This window comes from Taudactylus pleione, unplaced genomic scaffold, assembly GCF_031769625.1.
Source record: "Taudactylus pleione unplaced genomic scaffold, aTauple2 ptg000043l, whole genome shotgun sequence".
In the NCBI taxonomy this organism is placed as follows: domain Eukaryota; kingdom Metazoa; phylum Chordata; class Amphibia; order Anura; family Myobatrachidae; genus Taudactylus; species Taudactylus pleione.
In genome coordinates this window covers 20,977-40,776 of record NW_028284445.1, presented here as the reverse complement: position 1 = coordinate 40,776, position 19,800 = coordinate 20,977, and the positions used below count along the sequence as shown (strand labels likewise).

The 19,800-nt window shown below is 44.3% G+C and overlaps 1 protein-coding gene across 1 annotated transcript in view; it reads right to left on the bottom strand.

The window, feature by feature from the left end:
* The window catches only part of MRPS31 (mitochondrial ribosomal protein S31), a 58,343-nt gene that overhangs the window by 18,885 nt on the left and 19,658 nt on the right, over positions 1–19,800 (bottom strand). Inside the window, exon 2 of the mRNA XM_088460172.1 lies at positions 13,733–13,806. Within this exon, the coding sequence (XP_088316298.1) occupies positions 13,733–13,806 (74 nt within the window). The remainder of the gene's footprint in view (positions 1–13,732; positions 13,807–19,800) is intronic.

Below are 19,800 nucleotides of genomic sequence, written 5' to 3'. Positions count from 1 at the left end.
CAGGAGGAGATGCCTGACAGGAGGTGACATGGGAGAGGAAAGAGGGAGAGAGATAGATCAGGGAAAGAGGTAGATTTGGAGATCAGCAGCATAGAAGTGGTAACTGGGGCCAAAATGTATAGTGGGAGAAGAGAAGCCAATGAAAAAACCTTGGAGGACTCCAACATGACGGGGAAGTTGTGGTGTGATAGAGATGGGTGTGGATACAGAGAAGAAGCGGTAGAACAAGTAGGAGGCGAACCAAGAGGGAACAGAACCCGATGGAGTAGAGGGTGGTCAAATGCAGCTGTGAGGTGGAGTATAAGAACAGAGAATTTTCCTGAGATTTGGCCATGAGGTGTTGCTCAGTGACTTGGTGAAGGATAATGTTAATCTTTCTAACAATAATTTTAAACACAAGAGCAAATCTCCAACTGAATAATTATAACAAAGATTTTGAAATGACCAAATTAAAGGCCAGACCTCAACCCCTGTGTGATGTTATAGCCAGGTCTTAGACCCGCTGTGCATAAACTAATGCACTGCAGCTAACCTGAAGTATTGTTGCAATGATGGATTTGCCATAATTCCTCAACTACGTAGTAGGAGATATATAGAGTTAGGTCCATAAATAATTGGACCCTGCAAAAATGTTTATTATTTTAGCGGTTTATCAAAACACATTCATGTTATAGCTATATAATGAACTGTTGCCCGCGGCTTCGCCTACAATGAAATCGCTTCTGCCAACATTGTTTTTATTTGAGGTATTATAGTTGTATTGCTTTGCATAGGGGCCCTGTAGCAGGATTGGCCCATGTGACCAGCAGCGCTATACAGACTGGTGGCAGCACAGCCTTCACACCAATATCACTGTGTGCTCCATGCACAGACTGATATGTAGCCTATCCTACTCACCCACCACTCACACCAATGTCACTGTGTGTCCTGTGCACAGACTGCTATGTAGCCTATCCTATTCACCCACCACTCACACCAATTTCACTGTGTGCCACGTGCACAGACTGCTATGTAGTCTATCCTATTCACCCACCACTCACACCAATGTCACTGTGTGTCCTGTGCACAGACTGCTGTGTAGCCTATCCTATTCACCCACCACTCACACCAATGTCACTGTGTGTCCTGTGCACAGACTGCTATGTAGCCTATCCTATTCACCCACCACTCACACCAATGTCACTGTGTGCCCTGTGCACAGACTGCTATGTAGCCTATCCTATTCAGGTGACAGTCTGCCCAAAGCAGCTCTCTCCCTACCCCTTACAGGCTGCGTACATGGTGCCACACCTATCTCTTGCATTGATGAGGTCAATAAATTTTGTTCTGGTTATTGCTCAGCGTTAACCTGACAAATAGAGATGAAAAAGTGCAGGTAATTTCTAGGAGTTTGTTCAGTAGTTTTTGTGCCAACTTGGAACAGACACATTTTTTAAATATTAGTACAGATAAGGATTTAAAGTGCAGACTTTCAGTTTTAATTTGAGGGTATTCACATCTAAACTGGAAAAAGGGTTTAGAAATTACAGCTGTTTTTTATGTAGCCACCTCTTTTTCAAAGGCCCAACAGTAATTGGAAAATTCACTCAAAAGCTGTTTCATGGACAGGTGTGGGCTATTCCTTCATTATTTCTATATCAATTATGCAAAGGGTCTGGAATTGATTTGAAGAGTGGCATGTGCGGTCAAAGGAGCTCTCAGTGCAAGTGAAACAGGCCATCCTTAGGCTGCAAAAACAAACAAAACAACTACCAGAGAGATAGAGGGAACCTGATCAACAGTTTGATCAACAGTTTGGTACATACTGAGAAAAAAAAGAAAACACTGGTGAGCTCAGCAACACAAAAAAGCCTGGACGTCCACAGTGGTGGATGATCACAGGATACTTTACATGGTAACGAAAAAAAACACCTTCACAACATCCATCCAAGTGAAGAACACTCTCCATGGTATAGGCATATTATTATCCTAGTCTACCATAAAGAGAAGAGACTTCACAAAAGCAAATACAGAGGGTTCATCACAAAGGTGCAAACCATCCATAAGCCTCAACAATAGAAAGGCCAAATTAGACTTTGACAAAAAAAAAAAAAATATATCATCTAAAAAAGCCAGCCTGGACCTGGAACAGCATTCTTTGGACAGATGAAACTAAGGGCCCGATTCAGACCCGCTCGCTAGGTTGCGTTCGCACATAGCCTGCCAATGTTTGCAATGTGCGCATGCGTATTATACGCAGTGCACGTGCGCGAACCAGTCCATGCGATCGCCCCTTGTACATAGGCGCCTCGCTAGAATGAGTGACATGATGAGCAGTTTGTGGGTGGTGACAGGGGTTGGTCGATGGAAACTGGGGTTTGGTGGTGCGAACGCTGGCGTGTCCGTGCGTCTTAATGGCGTTTCAGAGGCGTGCATAATTAAGAGGCAGCATCACAATACACGTCACATGGCTGAATTACACACTGAAGCACTCGCAGTGCTTGCGGGAGGGTATTGTCAGCCACAAGCGCTGGGTATGGGTCCGATGTTACCGATTGTTGTATACACTTCATCTCCAGAGAAGGGTAAGGATTCCAGTGCCTTCTTGGATCCCGTGTCCACCTTCCAGGACTGCAGCCAAAGGTCGCATATGCCTTAGAGGCAAGGAGTCCAGTATCCAACGCAGCTTCTCCCAAATAAGAGGCCGCTTCCTGAACATGGGAGATGTATGCCAGTTGTTCGCTGGTAGCATCTGATGGCAGGCTCTCTTCTAGTGCCTCTGCCCATCCTTCGATAGCCTTAGCCACCCCATAGCTGGCCTAGTGGTAGCGCCAGAAAGCGAGTAGACTGACTTGAGACAAGCTTCTAGTTTTCTATCTGTGGCATCCTTAAGGGAGGATGTAGACAGTAAAGGCAGCGTAGAGCTTCTGACTAAGCGTGCCACATGCGAATCAACAGTAGTACACTCCTTAGTAGGGAGAGGGTAAAAATAGGCTAGTCTTTTTGGGACCTGGAACAGTTTGCCAGGAGTATCGCAAGCTTTTCCATGAGCTCAGTGAGCTGTTCTGATTGAGGGAATTCAGCCTTAAACCACCTTTTGACGTTTAAACATTGGGGTTTTAGGCTTAGGGTTCGGTTCATCATCCTCTATATTCAGGATTGATTTAACCGCCCTCACTAAAGGAGGGACATCCACTGTTGAATGACTGTGCTCCTCGCCTGAGTAAGACTTGGAGAGAGAACTTTGTGTGTCATATGCCTCCTCAGATGAGGCGTCAGAATCAAAAAGCTGGGTGGCCTGAGAGGATGATACAGTCCGCCTATGTGTCTTGGTGACTAAGGGTTTGTCCGCCTGTAACCTTTGCTGATAGGCGGCAGACGTTTGAGCCATATTCTGAACTGAGTGGGCATAACCATCCATCAAGGGAGGATGCATAAGTGGTACCAACATAGTAGGCTGTAATAGCTGTGGGTACCCCATGGTGGGAGGACGCATGGGGGCTGATAAGTGTTCCACTAGCTGCGTCATAACCTGGGATAAAGAGGACACCCAAGGTGGCTCCTGGGCAGGGGCTGGTATAGTGGACTGGGGAGGTAGTACATAACAAATAACACAAAGACCATCCTGCACGAAATCCTGAGGGGACAAGCCCGCTGAACAGGATCTGCAAGTAACCAGCACAGGGGCCTCAGGGCCTGATTCAGAACCGGTCGCAAGCGCTGAGCGCTCGCAACCAGGTCGATGGTGGCCCACAGCGCATGCGCACGACAGAGCCGGCTCCGTCGTGCGCATGCGCGAGACCCGGCTAGCGACAGGCACTCCGTCGCTCCGGGTCTCTCAACAAAAGAGGCGAGTTGTCGATGTTGAGCGACAGCTCGCCCCCTTTGGTGGGCAGGCCGGGGGGGTGGCTGCCCAAACGGAGGCGTTCCCATAAGAACGCCTGTCGTTTGGGGGCAGCCCCACTGACATCACGAGTGATGTCAGTGGAGAGAGTCCGGCTCTGTTAGAGCCGAAATCTCTCTGGGGCTTGTGGCCACGAGACCCTACCACAAGGGTCTCGTCGCAAGCCCGATGGTCGCGATGGTCTTGACCATCGTGACCATCATCATGGCCGCTCACTGTAGCTGTGCGTGTTCACCCACAGCTATGCGAGCGGCCAGGAGGCCGTTCTAAAAAAACGAAAAAACCTGGCCCTGATTAAGAGCGAGCGCTCTGTCAGAGCGACCGGGTCTGAATCAGGCCCTCAGGCTCCTGTTTTCCCTTAGAAGTCAAAGTAATAACCACCCAGCACACAAATCAGTGTATAGCTAGTAATGCAGTGTGACACCCTTCACAAATACAAGTAAATGTGAATATTGAACCCCTACACACCTGGTAGTTGAGGGTTAACAGCAGCAGCAGGGATGGATATAATGGACATTCAGAAAGTTTTAAGACAGTATATCACCACAGCAGAGGTAGCACAAGTCACATACAATGTATATAAATATACTTATAATTGGCAATAAAAATCAACTACTTAAGCCTCCCAGGGCTGGTAGGATTTGTGCGCTGTATAACCTGGCCTCAGGGAGAGGTATACAGGGAGACTGGACCAAACAACTCCTGAGACCTGTAGCTTCAGAAAAGCCCTGATTAATGGCTGCTGAGCGTCTCATATCGGGAGGAGCAACTCAAAGGCGGGAAACCTCCGGGAAAGGGGCTGCCGGGGGAGAGCATACCTCCCCATCGCTGAATCAACCATCAGGTGCCGCTGGCCTCTACATGGTCCCTAACGCCAGCTTTTAACTGCCCCGGTGGTCTAGTGGGGGAGCGGACAAACCAGTCGCCCCACTGCAGCATCCTCAAGCAGGTTTCCACCACCAAGGACTGCACAAAACGCGATTCCCTGCAAGCGGGAATAGCCTTACCTGTACTTCTTCGTGTATCTGGCTGCAGTCCTGAGTCCCCAGTGGAGCGGCAAGCCGAGCCCCGCTGGCGCCTGCAGTAATCACCGGACCACTCGCCGATGTTGCGGCGCCGATGATGGAGGTAGCTAGAGCAGCCGCCCATTAGGATGCCTTGCTGCTTGCTCAGGTAAATAAAATAAAAAAACCTCATAACAATAAAGCTTGGAGCTGCCTAAGCAGTTCTCCTGTCTAAAAGGTGCAACCAGTCTTGCCTGCACCAAACACAAAGCGGTCTGTGGCTGGGGGTGGGGTATATGTGGAGTAGGACCAGTGCATCCTGGGAGCTAAAGCTTTAACTGTTTGGTGCCCGGACTTCTCCGACCACACACCCCCCATGGTATCCCTGTGGATCACCTATGGACCCTGAAGAAGAAAAAGTAGAGTATTCTAAAAGGGTCAAGTCAATCACCTGATCTCCACCTGATTAAGCATGCATTTCACTTGCTGAAGACAAAACTAAAGGCAGAATGTTCATAGGTCTAACAACCACCACCACCAAAGACAGCTGTAGTAAAGGCCTGGCAAAGCATAACAAAGGAAGAAACCCGGCATTTGGTGATGTCCATGGGTTCCAGACGTCAGACAGCCATTGCCTGCAAAGGATTCTCAACAAAGTCTTACAAATTAACATTTTATTCATGATTATATTAATTTGTCCAATAAAAATATGGATGCAATTCCTAAAAGTTTCATTCAATATTTTTGTTCAACCCCTTGAATTGAAGCTGAAAGTCTGCGGTTCAATTGCATCTACATTGTTTAAATTTCAAATCCATTGTGGTGGTGTACAGAGCCAAAGTTATGTAATCTGTGTCAGCGTCCAAATATAAAGTCAAAACAGTCTACCATGGCGTAATGTTTAACTTTATTAAAAGTACAAGCGCACTAAAATATATCCTGCATATCTGTACATGCATATACACATTCTCATATATATATATATATATATATATATATATATATATATATATATATATATATATATATATATATACATATATATACATATATATATACACACACGCACACACACACACCTGTACATACGTACATCCATACATATGTAGATTAGGGGTTCTCAACCCTAATCCTCAAGTATCAAAAAACAGGTCATGTTTTGAGGATTTCTTTAATCATGCACAGGTGAAGCTGCCCATACATCTGTGACGGATTGTCGCGATGAAGCAATGCGATGAGAAATGCTGGAGTTTCCCATTGGAAATGCCGACCGCCCACCATCGATGTTCAGCGATCCGTTGCAGGATCGCTGAATTTTTACATGTTAAATGTCCCCGATTAGACAATCGCGATAATTTTCTGATCGCGATTGTCAAATCCGGAAAATCCAACATGTTGGATTTCTGCGATGCTGCGATGCCGAGTTGCAGCATTGCGGGATCGCAGCAATCCATCGCAGATGTATGGGGGCCTTGAGAGTCCATTTTGATGGGTCAGTAATTATGCCTCCTGTTCCCACAGACAGATATAAACAAAACATGACCTGTTAGTGGTACTTGAGGACTGTGACTGAGAACCACGAATGTAGCTCAGACCTTCAATATTTGGTCACTTTGAACTTGTGTGAGTGTGAGAGATAGGGGTAATGCACACCAGCGTAGCATGTTATTGTAACTTAACAAGACTTTACCCAGCAACATTATGCATAACAGTACTTTCAAAGTTGCAACAGAAATATAGAAAGTAGTAGTCATGTCTTCCAAGTTAGAGGAACAGCATAGGTTAGCGTATACTCAATCCAAAACAGCTCCCCTTTAAATGTCTGTGGCATTTGACCAGCACTGCAGTCATGTATCACTTCAAAAGGAAAATCATCAAAATCTATAAAACTAAATATATTGTTAAGGGATCTTGTGTCTGGAAGTCCATTATCCAGAAACTTCTACAAATGAAAACAAAACAGAAAAAAACTAAAATGTAAATATTTTCTGCTACTCGGTAAGGTCATAAAACTATGCCCCATAAATATGTCGGGATGTAGTCATGAGTCTCAATAGCGACACCCGAATCCCGACAAGGGACTTAAGATAGGTGTCGAAATACCGACACCTATCTTAATCCCAACAGCGAAGGACGCCGGACCGAACGAGGCAAGTCCCAGACACCATTAGCATTAGCTGCGGGGGGATGGGGGGGTGAGGGGTAGGTTTAGGGAGCGTAGCGCGGTTAGGTTTTGGGGGAGGGTTAGGCACCCCCTGGAAGGGTTAGGTTTTGGGCGTGGTAAGGGGATGGTTAGGTTTAGGGTGCGGTAAAGGGGGGGGGGGGGGTTAGGCACCACTAAGGGAGGATTAGTGGGGGAGATGGGTAGGGATAGGGTACTTACCTGCCCTGTCTGGATCTTCTCCCTTCGGGCTGCCAGCGTCGGGATATGAACCCGCAAGAACTTCATACCCATTCCAAATATGTCCTCCTACAGTGTCCGTGCACAGTAAGGCTAAACAATTTAATGCCAATTGAGAATGTCAGGAGGAGTGCGGGGGAAACACCTTATGTTTTAGGTACAGTGCGCTAAACTATGGAAAATACCTTAAGCTAGAAGATACAAGCTTACTGCATCATAATTCCTATACCTTTCAGTTAGTTTTACAAATCAAAAATGTATCTTCCAACTTTATGCTGAGTATTGCACAAGCCCCCTACCCCTTCTCAGACTGGCACATTGATCACATTCTCCACAACAGTCCAAGTGCTCATTTGTACTTAAAGGTGCCCACACACATAGCGATATTTTAAACGATCTGGCCGATTCCGACACATTGGAACGACAGATCGTGTAAAATATGGCCAAATCGTGAGGAAATCGTGAGTCCCCACTCACGATCACGATGCGATGCGCGTCCCCGCTGGTCGCACATCGCATCGTCAGATCTGCCGTGCAGTAGGGCAGATCTGACAATCTAGGACGCGATGCACTGTAAAAAGTCTGGATGCAGGAGAGATCGTTTGAAGATTGGACACCAAATCGTGTGCAAATAGTGTGGAGATCGTGTGCAGAGCTGCCGGGGAGAGTTTCAAGGGAAATCGTACACAAATCGTACACATCGGCTGATCGTGGACAGATCGGTATGTGTGTGGGCACCTTAAGACCTCTAGTGGCGACTTGGTGTACTGCTGTAGCAGAACTGAAGCAGGAGAGGGGAGTTAGCCACCTACACTGCATTCTTCCCTTTACAAAACAGTGGAATTGCGCCCACCCACCCCACAGGAAAACAAGTCACTATTACAGAGCATCTTTTATAAAGAGGTCACCTCATAGCAAGGGGATGAGACCGATTTCACTAAGTAATAAACGTCTGTATATATATTATCATTAAATACTTTCAAAGACAGGACAGTACTTTTAGATCATATATTAAAGCACGCATTGCTTGTTTGTGTCTCGCTGCACTTTTTATCCAGGAGTTATTTGAATCATCCCTGTTATATGAACTCATCTTTCAGACTTCGTGCCATAACATTTGTTGCCAAAAAGGAAAATAAAAAATCCTTTTCCAGCCTTCCAAATAATTATGGCACAAGTTAAACGCGTTCATTTTCAAAGTGTCACGCTAATTTGTAATTTTGGGACAGCGAGCAAAACATAGATCATGCAGGAAACGTCAGGGATCAAATATCTCCTGGCATTTCCTGCTCCTTGGAGATGTATTTTGCAATCCTAATTCAAGCCGAGAAATACAGAAACTGACTTCACTGAAGACTCCTCGGATCCACCCAAAAACATTCCATCGGAAACTCTATACTGCATGGGCATCTCCTCACACCCAGCAAGTGCACCCCAGTCAGATCTTAATCTCTGCTGCTTGCGAGTCAGGTTTCATGACATTTAACAGTTTGCATGCTGTGAGAATTAGTGAGGTGTAACCAGACAGCAAACCAGACAACACTCTAATTAAATCTATTCAACAGCATATATCCCCTTGTACACCTGTCCTCCAGCTCCAGACTTATACATGTCTTGCCCTATATCACTGCTCTCAACTTCTTTAACTGTTGCTGGCCCAGTTAAAGGAACACATACACCTCACACATTAAAGCACTTTGATTAGTGTAAACAATTCAGTTTAGATGTTGTAGAGGATGAACAACTATCATCCTATCAAACCAGTTCTGTGTACTCAGAATAGAAGTGCCTCATTGCTAGTTGCCATATTCCCATTAAAGTCCATCACAAACCTCTGATAAAAAAAAAAAAAGCTTCCCAGTTGCTTTACCCATATATATATATATATATATATATATATATATATATATATATATATATATATATATATATATATATATATATCTCATTTATCATAGGATTGGTTGTGCTTGTTAAACTATATAGCACAAGATTGACTACTCAAAACAACATGCAAGCTTCCAGTATGCAATTGCTAACAACGTACGCCTGATACAAGTCAGTATAACATTTCCATGTAGCACTTTCTTTGATGAATGAAGGGTTACAAGGAATTATTTCATTTTTTTTTGTTTCAATTCCTTTAACTTTAAGGAGGACTTAAAGCTCCACTGACAGGTGTCAGGATTCCGGTGCCGGCATTCTAAGCACTGGCATCCCAACCGCCGGGATCATAACTGCATCCCGCATTACCACCTACATGTTACCAACCTGCTGATTCCCCAAACCAGCTAGTAGCCAATTCAGGCAGCTGTGGATCCTCTGGTTCTGTAATATAGGAACAGCAAACCTACACCAGTCTATGATCCAACTTCGGTGGGTTGTAGTCAGTGTTCCCTTTCTGCTGGTCTCTGATATTTTTGGTCCTTTCTGGGCCTAGCCACAGCCCTGTTCACATCATATTCTCCAAAGATGTCTAACATCTATTTTGACACGTTTCTCCGGGTATTAGAGACCCGGTTTCTTTTGAGAGAGAGAGAGAGAGAGAGAAACGCGTCAAGGACTAAGGATTGCTCTGATAGCTCATCTACATTGTTCTCCTCACACTGGTACAATGTCTACTATACTACCGTGTTGAGCCAGGAAGCACCACTGAGTGAGCGGCTTACTGCAAGCACACGCTCATGCTGGTGTGCTCACTCTGACTCCACTTCCTAAACTTTACAGCCCGGCTAGCATACACCATCGAGCAGCTGGCCTACTGAAAGCCTATACTCCTGCTGTCAGGTGGAGGAGAGCTACTCCCTACGGACTGCACATAAGGGAGTGCTCTGTGCAGACAAACAGCTCCCAAACTTGCCGCATATGCATGGCCGCACGGCACCCTGTAGGTGGATATCATATGCCACTGGGGCAAACAACACACCGGTGGTCCAGCATCTATAGACTCCACTAACTGGAGACTCAATTATGGATAAACATCATCCCATCTGGCAGTGTGAAGGACGTTTGAAGTGTATTAGTGCGCTGTGACCATACAGATATCGGCACCAGGAAAGTCAGTATCCATTATCCTTTAAAAATGTATTGCACGAATAAGGACAGCTTTTGGCAGACTTTTACATAGGATTCCGATCCTCCAGAAATCCTGGATTATATTCTCATAGATTTAATCACTCAATTTTATGTGAGTAGGAGTAATGATGTCATTTCTGATGATTGATTTATAGAGCTTGGCGCAGACCATTGCACTGAAGTTGATTAGATTTTAGATTGTATACTTTGTATATTGGCATTATTAAATTTCACACTTTTTTTTTTTTAAATGTTTTCTCTAACAAGCGCTCCATCTATTATGTTTGGATTTCTTCTTTCAGCAGGTAGGAGATCCCGCTGGTGGAGCGGACAGTTTGAGTCAGTATTTATATAGATTGGTTGAGCAGTGCCCCTGTCCTTTTTACTACTCTTTATTAATAACAACAGCAAGAGACCAAAATTAGGCTCAAAAGGAGCCAATTCGCCTACACACAGTGTTTAACACCCAGAGCTATTCAATTATTAGTCACTAACCCTGCGGGATGCGCACGTTACCCCATAGATCCCACGTTAAGTGATTGAATCATTGGGTTTCCCCGAGTGATAAGCCGCAGAGGCTGCGTTTCATGTGGTTTTGTCCTCAAAGCTCCTGAGCTTGGCAAGGAAAATTCTGCATTAAGTGCACCCTCTGGTGCTTAACATGCGGGGATGCAGCGCTAACTGAATAGAGCACGACTGAATATTAGCAGCAGTAATTGAATCTGCCCCGAAGAATATTTTCCTGTGCAGTGAAACGGTTCACATGAACTACTAATATTAGTATAGAGCTGTTTTTAATCTAGTTGAAATCAGAGAACTTTAAGCAAACTAAAATGAAAGTGTCTTTCAAGAATTCAAGCCGGCCTGGCAACCAGAATCCCATCCATCCCAAATGAAAACATACAGGAATGACTGATATAAAGAAAGTGCAATGGGTGTAGTAATGTTATAAGGCTCTGTTCACACCGCAGTGCAGAGCGTAATACAGATGTGTAGAGAGAGGAATTTAGCAAACCGGGAACCTATTGTCTGCAGCTACATGTCTGATCACCTATTGTCTGCAGCTACATGTCTGATCACCTATTGTCTGCAGCTACATGTCTGATCACCTATTGTCTGCAGCTACATGTCTGATCACCTATTGTCTGCAGCTACATGTCTGATCACCTATTGTCTGCAGCTACATGTCTGATCACCTATTGTCTGCAGCTACATGTCTGATCACCTATTGTCTGCAGCTACATGTCTGATCACCTATTGTCTGCAGCTACATGTCTGATCACCTATTGTCTGTAGCTACATGTCTGATCACCAGGATAGAACAGTCACTCATGCAGGCTGGTACATGATGCCTCGGCTTTATGAGCTGAACTGCTGGGTAATTTGATGGGCATGTAAGTCCAATAAAACTAGATCTCGTCTTGATAACTGACAAAGCACCTAATGTTTTATCACCTTTGTTCTGCAGATCCCAGGGAGATTATGGAGAAACTAACGAGGCTTAATTGCTCAGTATTCACTATAACATATGTGCTCAACAGGGCAGTCAATATAACCTAAATGGCATAACATCTATATAAATGAGTATATGACCTTTATTTCATACTGGGGTAAAGGTGGTTAGCATTGCTGTCTCAAAGCTGCAGCCATGGGTTTGATTTCAACTAGAGCACCATCGGTGTGAAGTTCCTCCCATGCACCAAAAAATATAGTGGTAAGCTGGGATACGTTCGGCATCCCGGCGGTCAGGATGCCGACGCTTACATTACCGGCGCCGGAATACCGATGCCAGTCAGAATCCCGATGCCAGCATCTCAACCGCCGGGATGCCTAAAGTAATTAGCAGGGTTGGGGGTGAGGGGGTTTTAGTATTAGGGTGCGGGGAGGGGGAGCTTAGGTTCTGGTGCTAAGGGGGGAGGTTAGGGTTAGGCACCAAACAGGGGGGGTTAGGGTAGGGAGAGGGCAGGGTTAGCATACCAACCAACAAGTGTCGGTACGTTAACCCTGTCGGGATCCCAGCGTCGGGATTCTGACTGCCGGGATCCCGACTGTCGGTATTTCATACAGATTCCGGTAAGCCAACTGGCTTTGGACAGAACTGCTGTGCGTTGTGGAATTTAAAATTAAGGTTAATACTAATAATACAGAGATGCATTTGTGACTAATCTTCTAGAAATTAGTTTGACAGAAAATCACATACCTATTTTGTGCTATATGGGGATCCTGTTTCTTGCGTGATCCAACTCTCAGTCTAATGTCCTACTTCTCTTGCCCTTCCTCACACCATGGCACTGCTCAATCACAAGCAGTGCATTCTTTACCCATCTATTAAATATATTTATTTCTGGCAACATTGTTTTTTCTTATGAGCTCTCTTTTTCCCCCATTTCTATTTAAACCCTCCCTTTAGTCCCCATGTTGCTCCCTATAAATTGATGATGCAATTTTCCTTTTGTATCCTATTGTCTGTGAGGCTGTGTGTGGAGGCTGGCAGATGCCATGAAGAGCCGGTCCTTTACAGAGCACCACGGAGGTTCCGTGTTACCTCCTAGCAAGTTTTACACAAAATTTAAGAAAAAAAACTAATATTTATATTACCCACCGAGGGTGATTTCACTGTTTAAGGCTAGAACAATCCTACTACTGTGTTTTTCAAAGTGGCAGTGGTGTATACATTTGCACATGTATGTAAGGGATTCCTAACCCTAACCTCCCCCCCAAGTGCCTAACCCTAATCTCCCCTCTAAGTGCCTAAAACTAACCCTCCCTTCCCCGCCGCCTAAACCTAACCTCCCAAGGGGGTGCCTAACCCTAATCTCCCCTCTAAGTGCCTAAAACTAACCCCCCCCCTTCCCCGCCGCCTAAACCTAAGTCCCCCGGGGGGAGGAGCCTAACCTTAGCCTCCGCCCGGGGGTGCCTAACCCTAACGCCCCCTTCCCCTAGCCTAACCCTAACCCTCCCACCCTGCGGCTGTCCGCACCCAGCTTACCTTCGATTGGTAAGCCGAGTGTCGGGCTCCCGGCGTAGGTCTAATGACAGGCGTCGAAATTTCGACGCCTGTCATTTAACCCCTTGCCGAGATTAGACAGTCGGGAAACCAGCGGTCGGGATTACGTCCGTCGTCTTCCCGACTGCCTCCTGTATGTAAAGGAGACTTCTGCAAACTTTGGAAAGCAGGTTTAAATTTGTTTTAGCTGAATGGTAGCGCCGTGGTGCAGTTAGGATACTGTTCTGTACACATATCCACGAAGTATCAGCTTATCAGAAGATTTTTTAGAAAAAGCTGTGAATTCCAGCCCGTAACCCCATTGCAGAACACGGCAGCAGCACTGTTATAGCAGCTAAGAAGGAAAATGGTTTGGTCCTGACCTGTTTCAGTTGGCTTTTCTGTAACAGCAGGGACAGGAAATATCATCAATCGACTTCCAATGTTCAGTCTCGATCTGTAAGAAAATATACATCAGTGACTGCTGGCTTCTAATATTCAGACAAGCATGTGGCAGAACATGACAGGGAAATACAACTATGCGGAGGGCAGTAGAGAGAGCCGGACAGCTCCAAGTAAAATGGTTAATTGGCATAGTGCCGTTAAAACTGTGTTAAAAAACAAAACCAAAAAAAAAAAAAGTACACTGTATGGAAATACAATACTGATCTATGCTCAATCCAGGGTGGCCTGCTTTCCTTTGCCTTGAGTCACCCAGGAGCGAGCATAGTGCAATATGAAGCCCAACACTCAAGCTACATCCGGGTACATGTAACCAGTGCTATTTTTCAGCAGGAACTCCGTTCCTGCACCTCTCATTAACTAGGACGTAATGTCCTCGGCCAAAATGTATTTTCCATGAGATGAGTCTAATTTTAAAGTCCCTTTTGAGTGACTTCTGTATATATATGTATAGATTATATATATATATATATATATATTATATATATATATATATATATATATATATATATATATATTATTATTATTAGCATTTATTTATATGGCGCCACAAGTGTTCCGCAGCGCCTTACAAAGTACAAAAACAAATTGTATACAAGTGACTTACAGAACAATACAATACAGGACATGGATATATTGCTACATTAGTGACCATATCACCCAGATAAGCAACAGAGCATAAGCAACCAAGTGTTAGGTGCCCTAGTGGTGAGTAAGAAGTAAATGACACTATAGTAAGGAGAAGCACAAGAGGGTAGATGGCCCTGCTCATGAGAGCTTACATTCTAAAAAGGTGGGGGAAGACAAAACTGGGTTGACACAGATGGGGTAGATATATATATTTATATTATTTTATTTTTATTTTTTTTCTATAGTGCCACCCAGTTTCTGATCTTATTCTTCCAGAAAAACAGCCCTGCATGTAGCTTGTGTCTGTTTTCTAGTAGCACAAAACCTATCTTTAGGCATAAGCAGTGTTGAAGGCACTTATTAAAAAATTATTATAAGACTAATTTTACAAATAAAAAACAATCACACATTCATTTTAAATAACACCGGAACATAAGGAAAAAGTTTTGCCATCGATAACAACCAGGTGTTCTAAAATAACAAAAATCTGACTGGTTGCTATGGATTACCGTAACTTTTTCCAGGGCAGCAGTTTCATAAAACAACTCCATACATACAGAACCCTATGAGAGGATTTAAGAAGTGGCCCATAGCAACCAATCAGATTCTACTTATTATTCTAGCACCTTGTAGAAGATAATAGCTGTGAGGTGATAAAAATGTGCCTTCACCCAGCCTCATATCTAAGTAATGTCACCAATTGCTACTGTATTAATAAGCGGAATATAGGTTCAGTCACCACAATAGCTGCCTGTACTATGCCTGTCGGTGCAATATCCAGCATGTCCTCTAGAGAGGAGGAAGTCTGGCTCCAATATGAAGGAATTACCTTGATAGAAATGATATAAAATGTTGGGAAATGGAATTGCAAATATACTGTACAATAACAGCAATTAGGCTTTGCAGGCCAATCTCCAGTATACCTCTCATAGAATGGCTTAGAGTAGTACTCATTACTTTAGATATGATTGCTTGTAATTGAAATGCTCAGAGGGGAAAAAAAAAAAGAATAATGTTATGGGGGAGCTGCTAATTGGGGCCAGCAGAAGGGGTGAGTCACCGCTGTATAAACCCTGCATCGTCTCTTACCCTTGCACTGTTCCAATGGAGAAGCTAAGCCTTGTAAAATAATAAACATACAAACACGTGAAGAATGAGTTTCCTTGGCGTGTGTTTATACATCCGCCCACTCGCTCTCTCCAAATACCTCATATTTAGTAAGCTAAATGCAGGCGATTCATTTCGTTCCTAGGTTACATGTGCTGCTGGATTTAAAGACACAGACGCTCAGTAGCTGAGACTCCATCGAGTATATTTACTAAAGTGTGGGTTTTAAGAAGTGTAGATGTTGCCCATAGCAACCAAATAATTCTACTTAACATTTATCTAGCACCTTCTAGAAGAGAATAGCAAGAATCTGATTGGTTGCTACAGGCAACATCTACACTTCTAAAAACCCGCACTTTAGTAAATATACCCCTATGTGCCGTTTTACTATACTCACTTATTTTACATGCATTTAACATCAAACCTAAAGAAATATATGAAAAGTCATAAAGGAACTTATAACATTTTATTTATTCCACTAGGTCACAGCGCCTACATTCCTGCTGTATGATGGGCATCGATAGATTGAAAAATATGATGTCATTCAATGAAACTTATAGAAGTTCTGTTTACTAATGGCGGAGTCACATATATACCCGATATGCTTGTTTCCACTTTCCTGGGAAACACTAGCAAAGCAAACCAACCAAAGACCAGCTCTGTTACCTGTCTGCAATATTAACACCAGTAACCAGCCTTATTAATACTAAAGAGGTGGCAATTACATTTCCCAAACAAGATGAACCAACCTCACAGCACTGGGAGCTTTAAGCATTATCTCTAAGGTGGGAACTAAGGCCCTCATTCAGACCCACTCGCGAGCGGCTGTCCGCTCGCAAGTGGGTCGATGGTCCGCACTGCGCATGCGCACGATGGAGGGAGCTCCGTCGTGCGCCTGCGCGAGACGCGCTGAGCGAAGGACTTTCCTTCGCTCGGAGTGTCTCATCAAAGGGGGCGTGCTGTCGATGTTGACTGACAGCACGCCCCCTTTGGTGGGCGTGCCGGGGGCGTGCCTGCCAGACGGAGGCGTTCCCAAGGGAACGCCTACCGTCTGAAGCCGGCCCCACTGACATCACTAGTGATGTCAGTGGGAGTGATTTTGGCTCTGATAGAGCCAAAATCACTCCTGGCCTTGCGGTTGAGAAACTCAACCGCAGGCTGTTGCTCGCAGTTTCGATGGTCGCGATGGTCAAGACCATCACGACCATCATCCTGCACGCTCGTATATGCTGTGGGTGGTGACCCACAGCTATACGAGCGTCAGGAGGACGCTCCATATTAATGGAGGTGGGCCCTGATTCAGAGCGAGCGCTCTGGTCAGAGCGTCCGGCTCTGAATCAGGGCCTAAATTCCTCACATTGTGACTTCAAATATTACAGCTATGTCTGGCTACGCCCATTACTGTCTATTACTGAAGACGATCTTTGCTTATTTTCCTGCTCACCTGTTTGGGGCACCAGAAAAAATCAGTAAAGATACCGGTCGCAAAATGCCATTGCCGACTGTTCTGGAGGCAATGAGTGTGCACACACACAAACATTATTAAAGATACCGGTCGCAAAATGCCATTTTGCAAACCTTATGAAGATCATGACCACAAATAGCCAGATTGTGTCACCAGGAACACATAAAGGTTACCAAAATGGGAAAAATCCAACTATAGGGAACTTTGGCCAAATTCCTTCTGGACAATAGGGATGCTAAACGGTGTGGTTATAAGATGTCATGTGATACCGACATGAAAAGATATTCTGTTAAAAATCAGTCACCAAAAATAAATGTAAGAAATAATTGAGGTACATTTTAATATAGTACATTATTTGATACATCGGTGCATATACAAGTATTTTCAGTAAGATGACATTTTATTAAACGACAGAAGTGACTATTACTAAGTTAGAAGCAGGGGATGGACTCTTTAGCTGCAATAAATAGTTTAAGGCAGTGGTCCCCAAACTGTGCACCGTGGCACCCTGGGGTGCCTTGGGACACTTGCAGCGGTGCCTCAGGTTGGTGGTCCAGCACCAAATCAAATTATTTATGGTCAATGTAATGTAAATATGTGCACAAACAGAAGCGCAAACCTGTCCACCACCACATAACTGACCCTAAGGATGACAGGGCAGCACAATTTACTGCACTTTACTTGAATTTACTGAATTTCTCAATAACAAACGTTTGGCTTAGAGGTGCCGTGACAACAATGCTGATACTCTAGCGCGCCGTGATTCACAAAAGTTTGGGAACCTCTGGTTTAAGGACAAAAACAACCCACACTCTGGATTATGCTGACAGAACAAACCAATTGATTCTTCTGTAAAATTCTGAGCTTCTAAAGCCCAGAACGCCAAATAGTTTGCTTCTTTCTGTTACTGTCCCAATAACACTGCATAGCTATATAATACAGGGTGTCACACTGTGACGAGAGGTAAAAAGAGTAAGGCACGGAGGAAACCACCCTAAGAAGCCCTGGGGCATATGTCTCAAGACCTTTAGGGGTTAAGCGATGCACGCTGCCAAGAGCCTCAACAAGCCATTGGAAGAACTTGCTGCAATTCTATGTATGAGGCTTCTGCTAAGAGCCTGAATTCTTCCAGTTTATGATAAGCCGATTACAAAACAGGGGTTTCATTTTTTTTTCCTTTCTGCTGCCTGTGAATGCAACTTTTGTTTCATTTCCCATAACACACATGCCTTCCGAGTTTCCAAGAGTTCAGGCTGCTCTTGTCCAACGAGGAATGAAGACTGCAATATATACAGTATAAAGCATGACAAGCTTCTGACACTGCTAAGTTTTATTTTACCATGAGAGTGTTAGAGGCAGTTATACACTAGCTGTAAAAAAAGGCATTTACACATACATTTATAACAGACCATATATATAGCCTTCACAGATGGCTCATACTAACACGGGGCAAATCAGATCTCCGAGATATCAATGAAGGCATAATTATCACACTTGCTGACATTCTGGCTGCCCCTTTCGGGAGTGGGCAGCCAGGTCGGCACAGCGGGAAAGAGTGAGGGGGTGTGGCGTTGCAATGGTGGGCATTGCATGGGGTGTGGCGCAGCAAAGGATGGGCAGTGCGGTGGAATCTGGCCACACCCCCACTATAGAATGCAGATATTGACAGCATTGTAAAGCGGGGGCAGGGCCAGGACGACGCAATACAGCGCGAATCGCATTATCAACAACCCCCCCTCCACGGGACAGCTCACTTGTGCTCAGTAAGTGGGTGGCTGTGTGGGGAGGGGTGGGTGCTTGCTGGTCCCGGCCGGCTCCGGAGGCATGCCTACTCTTTCTGGGGACCGGGAGTGCCATATGTCTCCATCTCAAATCAGACTCCACACGTAGACTTCCATGGCCCTGACGAACTTCAAACATAGCCAAAAACCTAATCCTCGTCAAACTACACCACCATGCCAAATTTGGTGGAGCTAGGAACAAAACTCTGGTCATGCATATGACACACACACACTTTCTCGCTTTTATATAGACTAGTGTTCCGCCTCGGCTTTACACGGGAGCAATTTTGAATTTACGGTGATAATCTTGTAAAACCTCGGTTAAAAAAAAAAAAAAAAAAAGATTGCCTTGTAGATGACATTAGTTGTTTTTCCTCCTGACATCAACGAAAAGATTCAGTTTTGATGTGACACGTAACAGGGTAACGTAAAGTTGTCCATGAAAAAACAAAAAAAACAAACAGTCTCTACTTATTTCAACATCAGCCACATTAAGTGCTTATCCCTGTGCTTTATTTATTGTCATGTGAAAGCAGGCTCTACCCAGGAACCAGATTAGTTTGAAATGAAAGAATCGTTTTTCACATAAATGAAATAGGAACTTACCCGTTCTTGATAAAAAGACTTGCAACTGAAACGTTGCACAAGCAGTAACACAGTTTTGACTCATGACTCATTCTTAATTTCAAGACCCGTGAGTGCCGCTGCAATTTACCATACGTAAGAGGTATTTTAAAGCCACAGAGGGCACCAGGGCAAGTTGTATATGTCATTGTGGAGCGCTGGCTCATTATTATAATAAATATATATATTATATATTTATTTATTACACACACAGATATACATATTATATATATATAATTTTAGACATTAATTTTTCACTCATCATTTGTCCCTTTAAATCATTATGTACATGGACCCACCAGGGTAGCAGACGTCAGAAGGAGCAGGCATGGTTATATAATTCATTATTTGGTAGACAGTAGAGAATCGTATTGCGTAGTTT